Source organism: Temnothorax americanus, unplaced genomic scaffold (genome assembly GCF_048541705.1).
Source record: "Temnothorax americanus isolate GAGA-0224 unplaced genomic scaffold, ASM4854170v1 Scaffold74, whole genome shotgun sequence".
Classification (NCBI taxonomy): Eukaryota; Metazoa; Arthropoda; class Insecta; order Hymenoptera; family Formicidae; genus Temnothorax; species Temnothorax americanus.
In genome coordinates, this window is record NW_027509797.1 from 361,527 (window position 1) to 384,987 (window position 23,461).

General features: G+C 45.4%; 2 protein-coding genes and 1 long non-coding RNA gene across 3 annotated transcripts; 2 read left to right on the top strand and 1 right to left on the bottom strand.

Annotated features, from left to right (window-relative positions):
- Positions 1–677: 677 nt before the first annotated feature.
- On the bottom strand, positions 678–11,718 carry LOC143906657 (uncharacterized). The gene is made up of 3 exons (XR_013259593.1): positions 11,514–11,718; positions 9,859–9,960; positions 678–784 (listed from the first exon to the last, which is right to left on the bottom strand). It is a non-coding gene; the product is annotated as an uncharacterized LOC143906657 (long non-coding RNA).
- A 4,770-nt stretch (positions 11,719–16,488) lies between these two features.
- LOC143906619 (uncharacterized) lies at positions 16,489–19,575 on the top strand. Its single transcript, XM_077422815.1, has one exon. It carries the CDS (start codon positions 16,489–16,491, stop codon positions 19,573–19,575), a length of 3,087 nt encoding a protein of 1,028 aa, XP_077278941.1.
- A 283-nt stretch (positions 19,576–19,858) lies between these two features.
- On the top strand, positions 19,859–20,500 carry LOC143906620 (uncharacterized). The gene has a single exon (XM_077422816.1). The coding sequence runs from the start codon at positions 19,859–19,861 to the stop codon at positions 20,498–20,500; it is 642 nt and encodes a 213-aa protein (XP_077278942.1).
- The last annotated feature ends 2,961 nt before the right edge of the window (positions 20,501–23,461 follow it).

Below are 23,461 nucleotides of genomic sequence, written 5' to 3' on the forward strand. Positions count from 1 at the left end.
TTTATAGACATTGGCCACGTAGTTCAATGTCCACATTTTGTGGACATAGAGGCGCTTCAAAATAAAGTTACAGCGAAATCGCGCCCGTGGCCTCTCTCAGGCTTCTCTCTGACGTTATATGAATATTTATAAGATATTGGTGCTATCGTGGTTGAAGCCTTTCCACTAGATTCATTTTCTTATTGGCTCCTGCACACGTACTGACGCAGAAACGATTGCCACGCGGCAAGAGCGACGCGGTAACCAATCAACGTGTCGTTTGTCCGTAAGACCCAGAAGTTTATTGGCTACCGCGTCGTTGCTTAAAGGTGCGAATTCATGGGACGCTTGTTTCAGCCAGTTTCAGCGTATTGCGAGATCACGTGATTTCGATCTGACGCTAGCGTCAAGCAAAGAAAGCTGGATTTTCTCAGCTTTAAACGTCAAAGCCAAAGCAGCGCGAAGACGCCGAAATTTTGACGCTGTTTTCCTTTTCATGAATTTCAATTGACGCCGGCGTCACGTGTGGTCATGCGACCTTCTTTCCGCTGAAAATGAGCGTCGAGCGTCAGCATGAAAAGGCACCTTAACGCGCGATGGGGTATCTACCCTGTGCTCTGCGCGCGGCAAGCGGCAAGCGTGGGCAAGCGTTTCCACATGTGTGAGCCATGCGAGTGGCATGAAGTAGTATAAGGAGACATGACTCCGTAGTCACGAAGTAGTCACAAAAAATGTTCCGTATGGAGGAATGTTCGCTAAATGGAATAGCTTGCAACATTTCGTCGCCATCTTAAAATTGTGACAGCTGTTGAGACACGAAAAGGTTAGAAACACATGATCACACTTGTATACGGTAATAAATGTAAAATATATCAGAAATGTGTTTCATAAGTAAATATAATATTTTATAAACGTTGTGACGTGACAAAAGTCGCGTCCCTTACCCCAGATGGGAGCTCGGCCGAGGGAGGCGTCAGGGATGGTGCCTCCCGGGACTGTCGAGATCCCGCAGTATCGCGAATATTGATAGAGATTATAGTGAAGAAAGCGACGGCGCGCTCCTCCACGGCCGGCGAGACCGTGAGGACATCGTCGTCCTTGGGGACAACTTGAAAAATCCCACGGGTCGTTTGGCCCGATGGGCGTTAGAATTATTAGAGTATGATTACACAGTGGAGTACCGCAAGGGAGCCCTACACCACGTGCCCGATGCCTTGTCGCGAATGTATGAAAGCGCGGAAGGTGGAAGAGTAAACGCCGCAATCGAGATCGAGGAGTGTGAGGGTACAAGTGACGAGTGGTATCGCAGGCGGTATAGGGAGGTAGCGACTGACCCGAAGCGGTTTGCTCACTGGACAATAGTTGATCGGCAGCTATACTTTTTGCGACCGCGACCGGTGATTTCGGACATAGTTGAGGATTTGGACCGGTGGAAGCTAGTATTGCCGAGAGAATTACGCGCCGAGGCCCTTCGCGAATCCCACGACGCGCCGCAGGCCGGTCATTTGGGAGTCGAAAAGACATATCAGCGTCTCGCCGTGTCGTACTATTGGCCAAATATGTTTCGCGAGGTCACTCGGTACATTCGGACGTGCGACACATGTCAGAGGACGAAGGTCGAGCAAGCTAGTCCCGCGGGGTGGATGGGCCGCCGCGTTATAGAAGGGCCGTGGACTTCGATCGCCGCGGACATAGTGGGGCCCTTGCCTCGCAGCAAGGCCGGCTACCAGTACCTTCTGGTGATCCAAGATTTATTCACAAGATGGATCGAGTTGAAGCCTTTGCGAGCGGCTACCGGCCCGAAAATTAAAGAGGCGTTGGAGGATCTTATCGTGTCGCGGTGGGGTACGCCGAAGATCCTCCTCACGGATAATGGAACTGAGTTCGTGAATCGCGTGATGAAGGGTTTCGCTGAGGAGCATGGCATCACGCACGCCACGGTGCCGCCGTACCACCCGCAGGCCAACCCCGTGGAGAGGGTCAATAGGACCCTGAAAACAATGATCGTGTCGTTTATTGAGAGGGATCATCGGGAGTGGGATAAATACCTTCCACAGTTTCGTTTTGCTTATAATACGGCGGCGCATTCGTCGTTGGGAGCGTCACCGGCGTTCGTGAATTTGGGACGTGAGCTAGTGCCGCCGAACCTGTTGCGTGACCAGCGGGAGGACGTGACTCAGGTGGAGCCGCGGGACCCGGCGGAGTGGTCCCAGCGGATGATCGAATTAAGGGCCGTTCGAGAATGGGTGGCGGAGAATATGGACCAGGCGAACCAGAGGCAGGCCGCGCATTATAATCTGCGTAGGCGACCGCGAAGATTCCGAGTCGGGGACTTAGTATTAAGGCGGCAGCACGTGCTGTCGTCAGCCGCACAGAATATCGCGGGAAAACTGGCGCCGAAATTCCAGGGACCCTTACGAGTGAAACGGGTGATCTCTCCGGTGGTGTACGAGTTGACACAGCTGGACGGGTCAACCGTAGGGAAAGTGCATGTTAAGGATGTGAAACCGTACTACCCTCCTAACCCCGACCCGTAGGGCTTACCGAGAGACACGAGAGCGGTCCCGCGAAGATATGGAGGGGGCCCGACGAATGGCCCGGGAGGGATGGTCCGACTTCTGGAAGGACCATCTTAACGAGCGGGTATCCGTAGAAATGGCCAACCCGGACTTCTGGGAAGATCTGGGGGAAATGTTGGAGTGGCTGCGGGAGGTCCAGGACTGGATGACCCAGAGGGCCCCGGGAGGAGTGGTCCTGACAGAACTTCCGCCGCAGAGGGACCAGGGCTCCCAGACGCCCGGAGCGGCCGTAGTGACGGCTAGGCCCCAAGAAGACCGGAGCGTAAGGACGCGGGGAGAGTTGGGGGTCATGCCGTGGTCCGTGCCGAGGACGGGGCGGATAGCCCGGTGGGCCCAGACCGAGACCGTGGTCATGCGCACGGTGGGTACCCAGACCCAGCCGATGGAGGGGGCGGTGGACGAGCCACCCCAAGGGCGTGCCGCGAGCCCGCCGAGACGACCGACGGCGGAGGCCACGCCAGAGCAGCCCCAGTTCCCGAAAGGGTGCTGGAATTGTCAAGAGATGGGGCACTCCTTCAGCAACTGCCCTCACCCCCGCAGGAGAGATTTCTGTTTTGGGTGTGGGGCCCGAGGAGTGAGGCTGAGCGGCTGCCGACGCTGCAGGACCGGATATGAGGAGCTGCGCGGGAGCGGGAACGCCCGAGGGCCCCGCGACCTGTGCCGCGATCGGAGCCGAAGCCGCTCAAGAAGATAGTAGACCGGAGAGCTCGAGGACCCAGAGGGGACTCCTAGCGCCAGGGACGAGATACCGCGGTTAGTTGAGACCCCCCCCCCCCCAGTATTATACCTTTGGGACCCAAATAAAAAGTGTCTACCAAACCTACGTGTGGTAATTGAGCGTGTGCATGTCGAACCCTTCCGCCTCCTTCCTGTTCCCTGAGAAGGAAATTCGCGTGGAGGTTGGAACAGGGCGAGATGAACGGGGTGGGACGTAGTTGAGGAAATTTGGAAGGGAACAAAGTCGGGAAACAATGGTGCGGTGAATTGGTCGGTTAAATTTGGGGAAAGATTGGGAAGTAATTCGGAGATTTTCGTTCGGGTGATTTTCGTATACTATTGAGGAACGTTGGAAGGGAAGACGCATTGACGGATCGGGGTCGGACGGGGCAAAGCCGTCACCGACGGAGTGAGGTCTCATGAGGGAAATGAATGGGGTATATCAGAAGGCTTGAGCGGTGGTCTCCGGCGGACCGGGGCGGACGTCCCCCTCGGCACTCGTCTGGGAGCGGGGAGTTGTGACGTGACAAAAGTCGCGTCCCTTACCCTAGATGGGAGCTCGGCCGAGGGAGACGTCAGGGATGGTGCCTCCGCCCGAGGCGGGCGGAGAGCGAGCCTTTAGGTTAGGATTAAGACCTTTTGCGAGCGTTACAGGTCGAGGGAGTGCGGAGCAGATGGCCAGGGTCACGACGAGCGTAACGGTTTATGCCGCGTCGAGGGACTTACGGCTGGACAACCAGGAGCTTCCGAGGGCGTACGATCGGCGGGCGGGTCACGCTGGGGCCCACAGCCGGCAGATCAGATGACCTGTCAAGGCGTCACGGATGGCACGAGAGCACTGCAGCCCGGATACGGGGGACGCCCCGACGAAGGTCCCCGTTAAGGAACGGGGCCACCACCGCTGAGTACCGCTCCCGGTCGACGAGCCATGGCCCGTCCAGCCTGGCCGTCGAGGAACCGGACGATGAGACGCGGCCTGGACAGCCGGTCTCAAATAGGCGGACTTCAAAACTACCGCCGGCGGATGGGCGCAGTGACGAGGGGCGCTCGCGAAGGGCGCGACGATCGCCTAGAGGGATCGCTGGCAGGCCAGGGCGCAGCACCGATCAGGCTAGGGAAACCGGCGCGCGCGGGCGCGCGCGGGCCCTGCGTGGTCCCGCCGGATCAAGGAAACGCCACTGTCGAGCAAGCCGCCATCCCGGCAACACCCAGCCCTAAGAGCGAGTGACGAGCCGCCGGAACGAGACGAATTTGTAAGGCCACTGCTCAGCCTTCCTCGAAGTAAGATCGCGAGAATACCTAGGCCCTCCCGGGAGTCGCGTTGTGCCGCGGTAAAGTATGAAATCGGCTGTAATTAAAGAATATCGAGTGCCATACCGCGGGAGGGCCCGGGCGACGAAGTGATCGCGAGTGCCCGCCTCGGGGATGAAAACGTACGGCTGCCGACAGTCAGCGCACATGTAATTTCGTTGTGATATCGTTTCGTGTACTTCGTTGCGTATGATTTCGTTGTGAGTAATTTCGTTCGCGTAATTTCGTTGCGGGTGATTTCGTCGCGTGGAATTTCATGAACGCCGTTGGCTTAACCGTGCCGTAGTTTTGAGAAGTGGCTCTCGCGCGTGAGAGAGCCTCGTAGTTATCGTTGCCGGTTAAGTTCATGCCATTTGTAAGTAGCTATACGTGCGTTTCATCGGAATTAATGGCCCACGGTTGTGTCGAGTTAACGGGTGGGGCCATTCGTGCGTTTCGAGGGGAGAGAAGATCCCCAGCGTTGTCGCGGTAGACCGTAGGGAAATTGCGTAATTGTTTAAGGAGATTGCGTTGGTTATTTGTTAGCATCTCGCGTTTGACCGTCCGGGTGGAATTCGCTGCAACTTATGTCGGGGAATACTCTTGTGCGAATTCAATCGGGATTGCCGTGCAGCTCAGCGACGGAATGAGTATCGCGCTCGTGGGGTGACACGTGGCGTGTACTCGAATTCTGCTTGTTCGCCGTGGAACTCGCTATCGTCCACTTGTTATCTGCCTTAACCGAAATATAATTTAATGTTTTATATATTTGAGTGTGATGATTGCGCTACGCTCCCTCTCCTATTCCATCCGCGGTTGATCAAAGAAGCCCACGCCTGAGAAATACTGCGATCTCGTGAATCGTGGTGCGAGGAATCGCACCTGGCGCCCAACATAACATCTCTAAAATACTCAGTCGAGCTACCATCGGGGTTTCGGAGAGCAGTATCGCGAATATTGATAGAGATTATAGTGAAGAAAGCGACGGCGCGCTCCTCCACGGCCGGCGAGACCGTGAGGACATCGTCGTCGTCGTCGTAACGTATAAAAACGTTTTTCATTGGGCCTATACTAAAATAAATAATAATACGCGTAAGTATATATTATATAATTATAAATAAGCAAAAATAAATGTTAAAATTAAAATGAAATATATAATTTAAAAATACGTTTACCTTAATTAAAATAATATAATTAAATATATTTCAGAAAGACGAATCCCGGATACAAGTAGAGAAACATAAGGAACTTAAGAATAAAACACAATGGAACATAAGAATAGACATATATATTTTAAATATTTGCAAGATAATTTAGAGTTGATAACTCTTCCGTCTACAGAGTGGAGTTATTCAAGAAAAAATGAAAAGTTTTTTGGTTTCCAAAAAGTAGAAAGTGATTATAGTGTAAAAAAAAGAATTGCTTTTTTATCAAATGGACAGGTTAATATTTATATAAATGATGAAATTCATTCTCTTTCAAAATTTATTGTAATTGTAAATATTAATAATAATAAACTTTATTAACGGGTAATAAACCCTTTAGCGTACAAAGAGAAAAGAAAAAACAAGAACAATAAGATAAAATAAAAATTTTACAACATAATATGGAGAAATTCAGGTTACAAGAGTAGACGAGAAAGTTTTTGTTTAAAAGTTGATACAGAGCCACCAAAAAAGTCAACCCTATTGGAGAAATTACTTGCAGATATTATTAGCCTATTTACACACGAATTTGCGCTATACAAAGTACGGTGATACTCGATGTGGAAGATGGAGTACTGTCTTAATTCTCTATTCGGGATGTTGAAATAGATACGTTCCAACAAAACCGGACAATCAATAGAGTGATTAAGAAGCTTAAAAATAAATGTAAGATCAAAGGTTAGTCTCCTATTTTCTAACGATAGCAGATTTAATCTATCTAATATAGTGCAGTATTCATGGCAAGTAATTGACATGGGACTACCTAGCCGATAAGCGGCCATACGCAGGAATTTGTGCTGCACACGTTCAATCAATAGCTGATGACATTCAAAATACGGAAACCAAACCATGGAACAGTACTCCAACTTGGGGCGAACTAACGTACAGTATAATAATTTTAAAGTGGTTATATTCTTAAAAAATCTACCCCATCGGAGGATGAATCCAAGCGTTCTATAAGCAGATGAAACTATTGATTGTATATGTGCATTAAATGATAAGTCCGCACTGAACAAGACCCCGAGATCTCGAGCTTCGCGCACTGCTGAGAGAGGTAAACCATCAAGAGTATAGTTATATAAATATGAGTTACGTCTACGAGAAAAGTGAATAACAAAACATTTAGAGACGTTAAGCCGAAGACAGTTCCTCCTACACCAGGCCTCAAGTTCAAATAAGTCATGTTGTAATAAAAGCGGATCAGCAGGTCCATTAATCCGGCGGTATAATTTAAGGTCATCAGCATACAGTAAGAAAGAGCAGAATTTAATAAAAGCAGCTATGTCATTAATAAATAAAACAAATAAAAGAGGGCCAAGATGTGAGCCCTGCGGCACTCCAGACAAAACATTTATACTTCTAGAGAAGCTATTATTAAACTTTATGACTTGAGACCTGTTTGATAGGAAGCAGGATATCCAACGCAAAAGAGAACCTCCGAACCCTAGAGATCGAAGTTTACACATTAATATTGTATGATTAACTGAGTCGAACGCTTTTCTAAAATCGGTATAAACTGAGTCAACCTGGGATCCACTCTCAACAGTAGAAGTTAAAAAATCATAGTAATTAACAAGATTTGTCGTTGTCGAGCGTCCCGGTACAAATCCATGTTGTTCCTTTATAATAATGTTTTTACATAGAAAGCTAAGTTTTCGAGCAACAATGCCATCAAAGATTTTCGGCATAACATTTTGTTTACATATAGGACGATAGTTAGTGACTGATTGACGGTCGCCACTTTTAAAAATCGGAGAGACAAGACATTGCTTCCAAAGAGATGGGAAGGCACCATCCCTCAGTGACTTATTAAAGATCAGCCACAAAAATCTTGACGCGATAAAGATACATGATTTTAGTAATAAAGGCGGAATGCCATCCAACCCCGCGGAGCAGCTCAATGGAAGCTCACAAATCTCGTTATACACATCCGAAATTGATATGTCCAGGGATAAAAGATCCAAGGGGTGATTTAAGTTAAAACCGCTGTCAGAGTATTCGTCGATTACATCGCTACTAATATAAACAGATTCGAAATAATCAGCGAAGCAGTTCGCAATAGATTCATCATCCTCCAGTAAATGATCATTATGCAGAATCTGAGAGGCGCAATGCTTGGAAGATCTGATGTCTCTGATAAAGCCCCAGAAAAGATTGGTATTATTCGACAGCGCATGTTCAGATTTATCAATAAAATCAGACCAGCAAACAGCAGACAGAGATTTACATCTAGCTCTAAGATGAGAGAAAGATAGATAATCAGAGAATGAGAGAGTGCATTTATATCTTAAGTGTGGGCCTTCTTGGCCCTGATTAGAGAAATTAATTCCTTGGTGAACCATGCTGGATAAGTAGATTCAAAAATAACATAAGAGGGAACATAAGTATTAATCGCAAAGTTCAAGTGAGAGTAAAGTAGCTCAGTGGCCTCATCCACCGGAATATTAGCAAAGGCAGAGTCCCAGTCAATTTGACCTAAATAGTCATCAATTGCAGAAAAATCGGCACGTTTAAAACACGGTCTGCAGAAAGAATTCCCTGCAGGACGAGCAGCAGTGGGAAGTGGCAGGGCAAATTCGAGAGCAGGATGATGTGTGTCGCAAGGAAGGAGAGGCTCAAGGGAAGCATGTACGTGAATACGAGAGAGGAAAAAATCAGATCAAGCTCGTTCCCCAGCACATTGCTAATATTATTGTATTGCCGAAAGTTGCAAAGACTAAAATATTCGTTGACAATATCAGCTTGTCTTAATTGTGAGCCGCCCCTGGCATTATAATTCAGAGATGAATTGTTTTGATACCAGATAATATTTGGCAGGTTAAAGTCACCAAGAATAATAAGTTTAACATTAGGATAAGAAAAACAAACATCCAGCACGGAACGACAATGAGATTCATAAACATCAGGCGAAGAATTAGGCGGAATATAGACAGCGACAATAATAAATACGCGACGGCCGATCCTTACTTCGACAAAGAGATGTTCAATATTAGAAGGAGATATTTCAATACAGCGGCTGGGAAAACAATTACAATTATATTGAAGAATTAAATGAATTGTTACAAGTTGTTGATAAATTATAAGAAAAAAGAAACAATCGTGAAATTAAGATAGCTTAAATGTAAATTTAATTGTAATATGTAATATTTATTTCGATAGTTCAATTCATATTAGATACTGAAATTGTTATATTTGTACGATCATGAAAGATCAAAGAGTATCATATCAGGTATTATGTTATTTTAATGTAAATTATGTATACATATTTACACGTGTATGTATATAATTATGTATATATATGATTTTTATAAAAAAATTGGAAATTAAATAAATGTTAAACAAATTATATTATAAAATAATTGTATTATAAAATAATTGTATTATAAAATAAAATTGTGTGCTTTAGTTTCTAAAATAAACATTTTGTTTAACTTGGTATTAAACTTACAAAAAAATATAGGTATAAATAATATGTATATTATAATTATAAACAATTAATGTTTTCAAAAAACAAGTTTTTATTATTTTTTTAGTTTTATATTCTTTTTGTAAAAATGCATCTTCCTTAATAATATCTTCGGACTTGAGGTGCAACTCACAAATTCTACTACTTTTTTTTATTTGTACATTTTTTGTACACATAATATTCTACCATGAGATAAACATATTATTCTATAAAAAAAATTAAATTTTTGTTTTGAAATAAAATAAATAACATAAAAGGCATGTTTGTTTATTACTGACAGTTCATTGCCAGTACTGTAAATCTATAGTTTATGTCATGCACATTATAGATTTTCAGTACTGACAGTGAACTGTCAGTAATAAACGAATATGCTTAAAGTAAATATACTCTTAAGCTTACAGCACACAATGCTATTTTGTGTGATTTATTACTTGCCGGCTCCTGTGCTAGCGAATCAATAGACAGAGTTGATAATCATTTTGTCTGCCAATTCGCTAGCACAAGAGCTTGCAAGCAATTTAGCAGGCAAAAAAGCATCGTTTGGGCTATAAGCTTCACTGTTTTTTATTCTAACTGTAAAAAAAACTTGAAACAAAGTACTTCTTTGAATATAAATACTTACTGTACGAGGTGTAAACAAACTTTTTTTTTCGTCTCCTTTTCTGCCTCCTCTACTGCTGCATCCTTTAACGCAACAGGCCATTTTTTTCAGAATTTACTTTATCTATAATGTAATCAAAATTAAGAGCATTAAACTTAAGACATCTAAAGTAAAACATCTATTATGAGTAAAAAGTTGAAAATATTAATACAGCAAAAATATACTATTTATATTAATGTGTGTTTGGACTTAGAAAATATACAAAATCTAATTATTAATAACAAAAAAAATATTGCTCAAAATTAAATATTAATAATTACTTATGGCGAATTCGATTGGATGCACTAGTGCGCACTAGTGCGCACTGAGTGCGCCCTCTGTCAGTATTTAGTGTTCGGTTGGCTTGCCCTCCGCTGGTTCAGAATCTACATGTGTTCGGTTGACAGTGCACTGAAAACATGTGCTAGTGAAAACGTGTTCGATTGAACTACACTACCCTAGTCCAGTGCTACTTGTACGTTCGGTTGAAGTGCACTGCACTAGTGTGGAAGGCACTGAACTGCACCGACAAATTTATCAGTGCGGTTCAGTGCGAATATATATTCGTTAAAAGAGAGTGAAATAGAGAATGGGTAAAAAGGATATGTACGAAGGATAAATACGGTAAATACAATTAAAGGATAAATACAAAGAATAGATACGGATAAATACACTTAAAGGTTAAATACAATTAAAGGTTAAATACAATTAAAGGTTAAATACAATTAAAGGTTAAATACAATTACAGGATATAAATACAAAGGATAAAACAAGGCTACACACAAAGGATAATTACAAAGGATAAATATAAAGAAAAAAATGGCAGCTGAACTATTGCGTACTGCTTCGTACAATGTTTAGTTCTGTTAAGATATCATTAGATATTTGTATCCACATTGATTTTTTACATTTAAATCGTTTCATAGGCCCAATTAAAGGTAAATATTGCTCATATTTATCTAATAATAAGCGTGTACTTTCGTCACACCAAGCAGTTGTTAATTCGTTCTTATCTTTGAGGGATGGATCCTTATCTTTGCTAGCAGCCATGCTTTTCTTTGAAAATCTGTAACTAATAATAGAAAGTATAAAGTATAACATATTTGAAGTTGTAATTATACAAAAATATATATTACACAATATACAATAAAGATACTATAAGATGTCATAAACTAGTAATATTGATCTCAATTATAAAAAAATCTTAACTCTCTTGTAGATATTTCTCTTTATTTTACATACCTATAATGTTTCACTTTTGTAAAGAAAAAGTTTTTACACCGTATTATAAAATAATATACTTCAGCCGACTTATTAGCTCGATTAAAACGGTCGTTTAAAAGCCGTTAAAGGTTAAGTTGAAAATGGTTTTCAAGGTTACGAACGTCGCACGTTGCACATGTAGGCATTGAAGAAGTTACTAGTTGCACTGCATTGGGTCAGTGCAAGTGAACGCTCCCAGATCAGTGCAAGTGACCGCACTCGGGTCAGTATAGAACTACGCACTCCGAGCACGTGCGCGTAGTAACAAAAAGTTACTAGCCACTGGAACGGAGCGAGTGCACACCAATCGAATTCGCCATTAATTTAATTTACATGGAAATAATTTTAGGTTATAAAAGCTTCTTCTTCCTTACCTCTTAACGAAGCTGGCACTTGATTTCTGTCACACAAGATGACACAATACGGCCTGATACGGCCACAATTTTTAAGTCCTTTTGGGACGAATTGACCAAATGCGATTGCATCAGTAACCTTTACAAATCAACAGATTCACACATTGCACATTGCACATATAAAACCTGTTCGTTTTCGTTACACTTTTGAACTAGTGCAAGCAAGTGCAAGTGCAATATTAGAATGAAACAAATATACTTTTCTTTCGTTCTAACTTATTGGTGGAAAGATGGCGACGAAATGTTGCAAGTTATTCCGTTCAGCGAACCTCCCCTCTACACGGAACATTTTTCGTGACCATCTTTTGCTTCTCGACACTATCTAGTCATGTCTCCTTATACTACTTCATGGCGAGTGGTCTTTCTTTCCATTTCTTTCGTTATTCGTCATTTGATCCCGGTATTCCGGCATTTCCGGCCGTGAGGGCGTAAGTCCACCTGTTCCCGGTCCACCGAGTCTATGAGTCTCGTCGACACCGTGAACGCGGCGTGTTCGGACGTGTTTCGTCCTGAACATTTTTTTTTGAGGATTGCTGACACAGCCGCCTCTGTTACCGGAAACGTTTTTGTTTTACCGAACCGATTTTGCATTTCACTGTCACATGAAATCAAGCTAAATCGATCTTGGTGGAGATCGGAGCTATTATATATTGAAAAAGAAGTTATCCGGCCATCAAAGGCTATTCTACAATTGCGTAAGCGTAAGGTTGTAGGAGTAGGAGTAGTAGTAGTCGTGAATGTTGTATGTACATACAACGGTTCAGTCTACAATAAAGTAACGATACGTTGTAAACTTTATTACAGCAACCAATCAGAGTGCAGTGGAAAGTACAGAGGTCAAGGCACTTCCGATACTCGTCCAGTATCAACGACCACGCTTACGCAATTGTAGAATAGCCTTAAGAGTAAGTATCTTCCGTGTACATGCGTGTTACTAAAGGGTTATAAGTGGATTACCGCGAGTGCGTATGTACATAATTGTAAAATGTACGTCGGTGTAATTACGTAATAAAATGTTAATTAACGCAAGTATATTTTTTAATAATCGTGATAAACGATCGAGAACGATTGAGGAACGCGTCGTAAGTCGTAAAAGTGTTATGCGCAGCACGACTGCATCTGCGTGGTGTGAATATTTCGTTTGTTCTTTTTCGAAGAACTTCCTGAACTTGTGCACACTTGTGCAATAAGTTAAGGTGCCAATTCATGAGACGCTGAAAATGAGCGTCAACAAAGTGAACGTGGTGGTTTCGCTTTGACGCTAGCGTCAAAGAAATGAAGTTAAATTTGTTTAATGTTCAGCGTCGTCGCTGAATCATCGTTAATCGTCCCAGTACAATCAAACATAGACTTCGAAGTACGTAAAATATTAATTATTTTCAAGTAATATCTTCAAGTAATAATATTTTATGGATACATATATAAATAAAAAGATAATGTTTCTGAAGATTTTTGCTTGCTGAAAATGAGCGTCGAGCGTCAACGTGAAAAGGCACATTTAGAGTGAAACAAAATACACTTGTCTCACTCTAATTTATTGCACCAGTTCAGGAAGAAAAAAAAACCAGACGTATTCGTACGAGTGAAAAATAAAATTCTTTACGAAGAAATTTCGTGCATTATGTTCTCAAATTCCATCAACCGAACAGCAGTAGCTGTAAGACGTCGGAAAGTTTGTCAGGATATAAATGAATCTTTTAATAACACCGCAATACTATATATATATATTGTATATATATATATATATATATATATATATATATATATGTATATATATATATATATATACTAGCGTTTTGGCCCGCGCGAAGCGCGGGCCTTAAAGCTAGCGCGTGGACCTCAAAGCTAGGAAATTATAGATCTATAAAGGCTTAGCCCCGGAGGACATATGTAATAACACACGCAAATAGGTGCTAGCGTATATTTACATTTAACGCCAATAAATTTCCGCATCACTCTTGAGGTACTATTGTAAATGCGTTTCTTTTTTTAGTGGTTTTCCCTGTAGGCTTATTCCACTATAAATAAAAATAGCTGTATTACTATAAATAAAAATTTTGGTACCAATTTTGAGGGAATCGATCGCAATTTACTTTTTTGACATTTCAAAACGTACCTCGTACTGCACACTTACACTCATACTAAAAATTAATTATTATTTGTAAAATTACTTTTACAATTTTAATATTTATAATTTTTTATGTAAAATTTATTTAAAAATTTTTAAATATATATTTTATTAACATTTTAATTATTATTGTTTGGCGCTCACCAAACTGTAGATAGATGCATGTATCATACTTATTAGTTTAGTCTCGTTACTCGTTGTACATATTAGTCTTCGCATACCTAGTATTAAGTAGTTCGGTGACTCGCGCAAAACGTCGGCGGATCGCGATCAACGCGGAATCGATAATTGCGCGACTCACCAATCGGTGCTGCCCTCGATCACCCCACGAGGGCACCCGCCTGAAGAACAGGTACTCGCTCGCGACACTGTTCCAGCGCGGCGAGCTCCCGGCACTCATCGTTACGACGTCTCGGAGCACGGGGGTTTTCGGAGGAGAGAGACTTGCGCTTATATACGGAGTCGCGAGATCACCCGCCCGCTCCCTGAAAGTGCGATCGTCTACTTTCTCGGCCTTTTTGTTTGCTGCCTCTATCTGCTTACTCCTGCTTGCTTGCTGCCTGCCTTGACTTGCTTGCTGCCTGCTTGCCTTTACCTCGCTTGCTGCCCTGCTTACGCTGCTGCCCGAGCCCGATCGTGACCGAGAGACGAAGCATCCAGGAGTCGACGGCACAACGAACGGTGAGTCGCATTTGCTTAACTTTCGCTTTGGGGAGACTTTACACACACCCCCTGGTCCTTCGAGCTTCGCTTTATCGCAAATCCGGGTACGGTTCTACCGCCCCCCGAGCATCTGGTCCTTCGAGCCGGATCGTCATATCTTCGCGATTAGTCTATTGCCGCCGACCTTTCGCGTGTCCTTTCATTGTTCTCACCGAATCTTGTGTTCTGTAACGCGTAGTGCAATAGCGCGTGGCCTTGCGGGTCTCGCAGGATCTCCCGTTTCGCAACGCTCGCTTCGCGAAGGGAATACTCGCGTAGCATCGCGCAATCGGCCATTAGCCATCTGTAATTTACGCGAATTCGCTGATTATTTGTCCTCGCATTAACGAGGTGCAATAACGCTCGGCGAGCTGACAACTCGTGTCTCGCGCGGTATCTCTCGTGCAACGCTCGCTTCGCAACGGGAATACGCGCGCGAACTTCGTTCGTCATAGCTCGGGCCGCAGCCGTTAGTCGCCTTAAAATCGATTCCGCGCTCGACGCGGTAATTAGTCGCCATCTAATTGACTTAATCGTAACCAAAATATTCGGTCGAATATCCGAGTATTCCGGGCCAGCGATACTTTCGCGCATAGAGACAACGGCCGTGGCCTTCGATCACGGGCCGGTCTCGTGCGCATTGTTTTTCTGTATATTCTCGGGCATCGCTCGTGTTTTCGTCGTTGCGAGGTCACGTACGCCGACCCAGCATTGTATTATCCCGAAAGTGTGCTCCGTCAGATAGTACAATCGCTCGAAAATATTATTGCGCTGAGCAAGAATATGGGCCTTTCGAACCTGCGACGCGTGTATCGCGCTAACCAAGGCTGCTGATATTCTCCGCGTGCAACTCGGGAATATTATCGAGATATTCCATCGGGACTTGCGCGAGCGCCAAAACGGAGCCGTCGTTCCCTCACCTTGGCGGACGACTTTCGTGATTGTTTCGCCGGGTGTCGAATTGTTGGGACGAGTTGCGGCGGCCTCGATGCCTATTCGTCGTTTACCCTCCTCTTAGTTTCGTTGTCTGTGGTGGCCGACCCATTTGTTACATAGTCGAAAAACGCATATGGCTTGCGCGAGTAGGCAATTGGCGTATGCAAGAAATACACGACCTCTCCCTACAAGCCGCGACCGACGCGGCAATCCGAGCGACCTTCCTCGCTCGCTACTCGAGCGTAGCGAGGATCGCGGACGATTTTGAGGCCACCCACCTGAAGGTCATCCAAGAAGCGGCGGATTTCGATGTCGAGGATGAAATCCGAGCCAGTTTCGATAAAATGCATTACGCCGTAAAGAGTCGCTATCATCGTGAAACGGGCGCGCCATTCGGAGGCGCGCCGGCACCGCCCTTGGGTCAGGCCTCGGTGGTCAAGTTGCCTAAGATCCCGCTACCGCAATTTTCCGGCGACCTCACGTTGTGGCCTTCCTTCATCGCGTTGTTCAACGCGTCGATACACAACCAGCAGATTTCCGCGATAGAGAAATACCAGTATCTGCTAGCTTCGCTCAAGGGGGAACCACTCAACGTGGTGAAAAACCTGCCGTTTTTCGAGGAGTACTATCTGATCGCTTACGACTCGCTGGTCGATCGATACCGGAATAAGAGAAAGTTAGCGGACCATCACTTGAATTCGATAATCGAGGCAAAGCCATTGAAGGCGGAGTCGGCCGAGGCTCTTCACCACTTATTAGATACGCGCGCGCGCTCGCATTGATGAAGTTCCCTACCGATTCATGGGACTTTATCCTACTGAAGTTTTTGTTAGACAAGCTTCCTCGTTCCCTTCGGGAAAAATTCGAGTCGGCTCACCGGGCTGAGGAGATACCGCAATATACTCAACTCACGAAATTTCTAGCGGAACATTGTCAGGTTCTCGAGGCCGTCGCGGGCCCGTCCTCCAAAACCAAGTCCACGCCGGTCTCTTCGTTCGTGACTAACACGGCCGATTGCCCCGTTTGTAAAGAGTCTCACTACGTGTCGAAGTGCTCCCAGTTTTTGAAACTCTCGCCGAGAGAGAGGCAGGCTAAGGCTCGCGACTTAAGATTGTGCCTCAACTGCCTGCGCTCAGGGCATGGCATGAAAAATTGTCCTTCCGCGTGGGCATGTTGGTCCTGCGGAACAAAGCATCATACGCTTCTGCATTCGAGCAGAGCTCCAATACTACTCCTAAGACCGAACCCATTGGCGCGACTCCTGCCGAACCGGACGCCGTACCCGCTCCTCAGTCGGAGGATGCGCCGATTGTAACAATGACTAGCCTAGCCAATAGAATCGTCCTCCTGTCCACCGTACGAGCCGAGGCGATAGACGCGCGTGGCCATGCGTTCCCCGTACGCCTTTTGCTGGACAGCGCGAGTCAGGCCAATTTTATTACCGAGGGCTGCCTCCGGAAGGGCGGCTTTTGTCGCACCAAACACAGTGCAACCGTGTTGGCGATAAACGAAGCCAGGGCGGCCACGAGGGGCCTCACCTCCCTCGTGATCCGCGCGCGCGGTCGCGACGACACTCGGTTCTCGATAGAGGCTACGGTCCTCTCGCGCATAACCTCGCCGCTGCCTAATGACAAGGTGGAGGTCCAATCGTGGAAACACTTGAAGGGATTGCCGCTCGCGGATCCCGAATATTACGTGCCCGGCAGTGTTGACATCCTCTTAGGGGCGGACTCGTTTGTGTCGATACTACGGGATGGCCGTCGTAAGGGGGAAAAGGGAGAACCCGACGCCTTCAATTCAGTCTTCGGATGGGTCTTGACGGGCGCGGTATCCCCGTCAGTCCGAGCAGCACCCCTGAGGTCATTCGCGACTACGCTCGAGTCGATCGAGACATCGGTGGGTCGCTTTTGGCAATTGGAGGAGGTGCTGGAGGACGCTTCTTGTTTGGACGAGGATCGACGCTGTAAGAAGATCTTCGCCCAGACCACGTATCGTGACCCCTCGGGTCGTTTCGTGGTCTCGTACCCGTTCGTGTCGGATCCTCCTGCATTCGTCGGCTCGCGCTCCATAGCGGTTAGTCGTCTCCGCGCACTAGAACGTCGATTTAAATCTGATCCGGAGTTCAGAGTTGGTTACAATCGTTTCATGCAGGACTATCTCGATAGCGGACACATGGAGGTAATTCGCAATCCATTCCCGTCGGATGGCCGCATTTATTATCTACTGCACCACGGTGTATATAAACTCGATAGCACTACCACTAAGTTGCGGGTAGTGTTTAACGCGTCCTCGCGCTGCCCGAACGGTCTGTCGATCAACGACACCCTGCTCAGCGGTCCGAAGCTGCAGCAGGACCTGCTCGTCATCCTGCTTAGGTTCCGCGCCGAAGCGATTGCTCTGACCGCGGACGTGAAGCAGATGTTTCGCCAGATTTGGATAAGCCCGGAGCAATGCGACTACCAACGTATCGTCTGGCGCTTCTCGGAGTCGGACCCCGTCCTCGACTATCGCCTCAAAACAGTTACATTCGGCTTTAGCGCTTCCCCGTTCTTGGCGATCTATTGTTTGCTCCAGTTAGCTCATCAATACCGCGAGAAATATCCTCTAGCGTTTGCAGCCCTACTCGAGGCGCTGTATGTGGATGACGTCGTGACTAGCGTTCGTACGGTGGAACAGGCTCGTGCACTCCGCGACCAATTGCTATCGCTTCTCCGAAGCGCCGGCTTCGAGCTTCGAAAGTGGTCGAGCAGCCATCCTGCCGCGCTGGAGGGCCTCGACACGCAGTTATGTAGCCAATCGATGTTAGATTTCGAGTCAAGCGAGGATCAATCTCAGAAGATATTGGGCCTTCGGTGGCACTCACAATCTGACAGTTTCGGGTTTCAAGTCAACGCGTTGGATCGTGAGTGCACCAAACGCACTATACTATCGGAAGTAGCGCGCATCTTCGACCCCTTGGGGTTTCTGGCCCCACTCACCTTTACCGCGAAGTGCTTAATTCAGCGTCTGTGGACTCTTAAATTAGATTGGGATGATGAGCCACCGATGGACATTCGTCGCAGTTGGAGTCGTTTCCAGACGGAGCTCGGCGTGTTATCCTCCCTCCGCGTTCCTCGCGCGTTTAACTCGTGCCATGTAGTTTGTTGCGAGCTCCACGGGTTCTGCGATGCCAGCGAGCTGGGGTGCGGAGCCGTGATTTATCTGCGAATCGTTACGCCCGACGGCGTCGGGGTCCGATTATTGTGCGCCAAGTCTAAGGTCGCCCCGCTTCGCCCCCTCACCATTCCCCGTCTGGAGCTCTGCGCGGCTCTGCTCTTGTCCAAATTAATCGCGTACGTCCGGCGCATCCTCCGCGGACACATTGACATTGACGACGAGTATGCTTGGACGGATTCCGAGGTCGCCCGGGCCTGGATCCGCTCAGCACTACAACGGTGGAAGACCTTTGTTAGAAATCGCGTTGCCCTCATTCAGGACAACGTGCCGGTCTCAGCTTGGGGCCACGTCGACATGGAGTCCAATCCGGCGGATCACTGCTCCCGAGGGCTTTATCCTCGCGATCTGGTGGCCAGTTCGATGTGGTGGGCGGGCCCTGAGTGGCTTGTTCGCTTCGAACCCCGAGGTGAACCTTCCCACGGTTCGGAAACCCCTCCGACCGAGGAGGAGAAAATCGTATCGCGCGTGGCGCTCGATCCGCCGAACGCGGTACATTCAGTGCTAGAAAGATTCTCTTCAATCGAGAAAATTGGTCGAATTATAGCATACATTCTTAGGTTTGTAAATCACTTCCGTGCAAAATCTGCTCCTACGACTTTGGCCATAGATCAGCTCGAACTGCATTCCGCGTTACTACTAGTTGCAAAGAGTGTACAGGCGGATGCTTTCCGCGATGAGATCGATCGCCTTCAAAGCGGGAGAAGGCTCCCCAAGCCCCTTCTCAAGCTCGCTCCCTTCCTTGATCCGGTGGGTATTCTCAGGGTGGGCGGCAGGCTTGCAAAGTCCGGATTGACATTCGAGAACAAGCACCCTGCCTTACTGCCCAGTAAACATAGGCTCACGGATCTCGTTATCGAACATGTGCACCGCACGAAGATGCACCCTGGTCGGCGCACGCTGCAATACCTGCTCACGCAACATTATTGGGTCCTCGGGGTGCATCGCGCTATACAACGCGTACCTACTCTCGAGATGTCATCGATGTTTCCGCGTAAATCCACACACTTCTCAGCCCCTCATGGCGGAACTACCGGCCGATAGGGTCCGACGGGCCAAGCCATTTTCGATCAGCGGCGTTGATTTCGCGGGACCGTTCAACATAGTTACGCGACGAGCCCGGGGAGTCTCCTCCTTCAAAGTATACGCGTGCCTTTTCGTATGCTTTTCGGTTAAGGCGGTGCACCTGGAGGCCGCCTTCTCGTTGTCCACAGACTCCTTCCTCGCTGCGCTGCGACGCTTTGTGGCCCGACGCGGACGCTGCTCGCTTCTCTACAGCGACTGCGGAACGAATTTTGTAGGGGCCGCGCGGGAGCTAGAAAGCCGCATGAGCCTCGCAGCGGAGCGAGAGAAGATCAAGTGGTCCTTTAATCCTCCCTCCGCGCCCCACTTCGGGGGCCTCTGGGAGGCGGGAGTCAAGACTTTTAAAACCCACCTACGGCGGACCGTGGGTGATCAAGTCCTCTCAATAGAGGAATTCACGACGGTCCTCGCGCAGGTCGAGGCCGTCCTGAATTCCAGACCCCTCTGCCCGATGAGCACCGACCCCGCCGACCTCGAAGTCCTATCGCCGGGTCACTTCCTCACGATGGAACCGCTTGTCTCCGTTCCCACTCAAGACGTGACCCCGTTACCGATGAATCGGCTGAGTCGGTGGCAACTCGTCCAACGAATACACCAAGACTTTTGGAGGCGCTGGCATCAGGAGTATCTCCACACCCTGCAACAGCGTCCCAAATGGTGGACCTCAGTCAACCCGCTCGGTGTCGGTGCGCTAGTCCTCATCAAGGACGCCAACATGCCTCCTCTGCGTTGGAGGCGAGGACGAGTGGAGGCGCTGCATCCGGGCAGCGACGGCGTCCCGCGTGTCGCCACGGTGCGGGTGGCGGACGGCACTATCACGCGTCCCCTAGTGAAGCTGTGCCCCCTACCGATGGGCCCTGCTCCACAGGCGACCGATTCAAATTGAAATAAAATACAACTCGTTGTATTTTGGTGGGCGGTATGTTTGAGATGCATGTATTGTTTAGTCTCATTACTCGTTGTACATAATATTCTTGCGTACCTAGTCTTAAGTATTTCGGTGACTCGCGCGAAACGTCGGCGGATCGCGATCAACGCGGAATCGATAATCGCGCGACTCACCAATCGGTGCTGCCCTTGCTCACCCCACGAGGGCACCCGCCAGAAGAACAAGCACTCGCTCGCGACACTGTTCCAGCGCCGCGAGCCCTCAGCACTCATCGTTACGCCGGCTCATCGTTACGACGTCTGATCGTTACGACGTCTCGGAGCACGGAGAGAACGGAGCACAGATAGAGTATCGGAGCAGAGAGACTTGTGCTAATATTCGGAGTCGCGAGATCATCCGCCCGCTCCCGGATAGTGCGATCGCCCACTTTCTCGGCTTGTCTGTGTGCTGCCTTTACTTGCTTCCTCCTGCTTGCTTGCTGCCTGCCTTAAATTACTGCTGCCTGCCTCGCTTTCGCCTTGCTTGCTGCCCTGCCTGCGTTGCTGCACGAGCCCGATTGCGACCGAGACGAGACCGCCAGGAGTCGACGGCACAACGAACGGTGAGTCGCATTTGTTTAACTTAATTTTCGCTTTGGGGAGACTTTACACATCCCCCCTGGTCCTTCGAGCTTCGCTTTATCGCAAATCCGGGTACGGCTCTACCGCCCCCCGAGCAATATATATATATAAAAGGAATAATATTAAATATTTAATTGGTTTATTTTTCTATATATTTTAAAAATAATCTTACAACTCCCCATTTAAATATAAAATAATAAAGTAAGATAAAACTATTTTTTGTTAACTTGGTCAGCGATCTTTCAATTCGAGGCTAAATATATATATTGATTAAAAATATACATAAAGTAAAATATAATAAAATTGAAAGTTAACTCTTCGTAGGATCTTTTTAGAGAAGTGGGAGAACTTTAGAGAGAGAGAGAGAGAGAGAGAGAGAGAGAGAGAGAGAGAGAGAGAGAGAGAGAGAGAGAGAGGTAGGCTCAAATATAGAATAAATAAAGTTGTAAATAAATACGTTATTGTAAAGTTGTTTATGTAATCAAATACAATTTATTATGTAGTTTAACATATAGTTTCTTCTTCCATTTATCTAACGGTTTTAATTATCCTATTTGAGCGAATGTAATAATTACCATCAGATACTTCTATACAACGTACGCAAAATGTTTTGCAAAATATAACAGAAATGGTTGTAAAATCTCTAAGAGATGTCTGTACAACCTTTCATAAACGTTTGTAACAAAATAGCGAACATTTTCACGTATCTAAGACGTATATGAGATATTTGTGAGATCTTTTTTACAACGCTTTGCGAAGGTCTCTGAAAGGTATTTGTTGAGTTTTGCTGTGTGGGGGATACAAGGTTTACTATATTAAAAATAAAAGAGATAAAACAGGTTAACGCGAACTAAGCTAAATATTAGTGCTAATTATACAATATTATAAGTTAAGTAAATAATTATAAACAAAGATGTGTCATAAGTTTTGACCTGAAATAAGGTCATCTTTAGTGCGAAAAGGACAATGGTATTTATAGAAATATGTTGGAATCCTAAAATGTGAAACACAAGTTAAAAATTGTTGCCACGCTTATAATTTAAGTAGAAGTAGTAGTACAGCAAATTTTTTTGATAAATCTCATTGAGAATTTTGTGATGTAAGAAATTGGAATTGTGCAGCTATTCCATATGCTTGTCGAGTTAGATTCAGTTGAAATAAAAAACTGAAAACTCAAACAGCCAATTCTAATTATAAGTAGAAGGTAGAAATTGATGTGTATATCAAATAAATGTTTCTAGGTAATCAATTTGTTAATATTGCAAATTTCGATTTTAAAAAAAGAAAAAGAAGAAAAATGAAATGGTAATTATTCATGATTATTTATTAACCCTCGGAGAACACACCTATTTTTTTCATTCACGGAGAACACTCTGGGTCAATCTGACCCTACACACACTTTGATCGTCCACCATTTTAAATTGACGAGTACGATCAGCTTGAAAAAATTGTACTTGGAACATGTTAAATTAATTGATATAAATACAAAATGTTGTTGAAATTATTTACATATTTAAAAAAATTCAAAAAAAAATTATTAAAAAAAAACAATTTACAAAAAAAATTTTATTTTTTTTTATTTTTAATATTTCTGGCTAAAAATTTACGTGTATTAAGATATTTACGATAAAACTCGAGGTAAGGGTCAAATTGACTCTGTGTGTTCTCCGAGGGTTAACAGAAACATTAACAGATCAGCTTGACTTTTACATATACGTATTGTGTCATAACCCTGATTAACAATCTAAAGGTTTTAGCAATTGTTCATTGTTTATTAAAAAGTAATTATTAACCAATAAAGTTAACGATATGTGGAATATAAATGTGTGTGTGTGTGTGTGTTTCATCAAACTTCATAATTTGAACTTTACCTAACATAAATATCACATTATTTACACATATTTGGATATATAAATAAATACCTGAGCAGGAGAGGGGAAAGTTTTTGCATTTCCGTAAAAAAACCTAATTTAATCCAAACTTATTTCTAATTTAGTGTTAAATTAGGTTTGACTTAAGTTATAAACTGTTTGGAATGGAAATGCAGAGAGAAAAGCTCTACTAACAAATATTAAATAATTAATTCCAAGGGACAATTAATTTTATGCAAAATATTTTGACTTTCAAACTATGATTTTATTACTCTCAGAATTTGCATTAAAAATTTATATTTGCATTTTGATTTGAGTACTGAAGCAACTTATTCATTCTACTATATTAATTCAAATTTTTAAACGTTAGTATTAATTTTAGTTCAGAACACAATTTAGAAAATATTGCATTGTTATCTTGTAATGCATCACGTATAATTAAATTAAGTATTAAAATAATATGTGAT

Excerpts from the sequence above, each read along its gene's own strand:
- LOC143906620 (XM_077422816.1), top strand. The coding sequence starts at position 19,859 with ATGAGCCTCGCAGCGGAGCGAGAGAAGATCAAGTGGTCCTTTAATCCT.
- LOC143906619 (XM_077422815.1), top strand. The coding sequence starts at position 16,489 with ATGTTGGTCCTGCGGAACAAAGCATCATACGCTTCTGCATTCGAGCAG.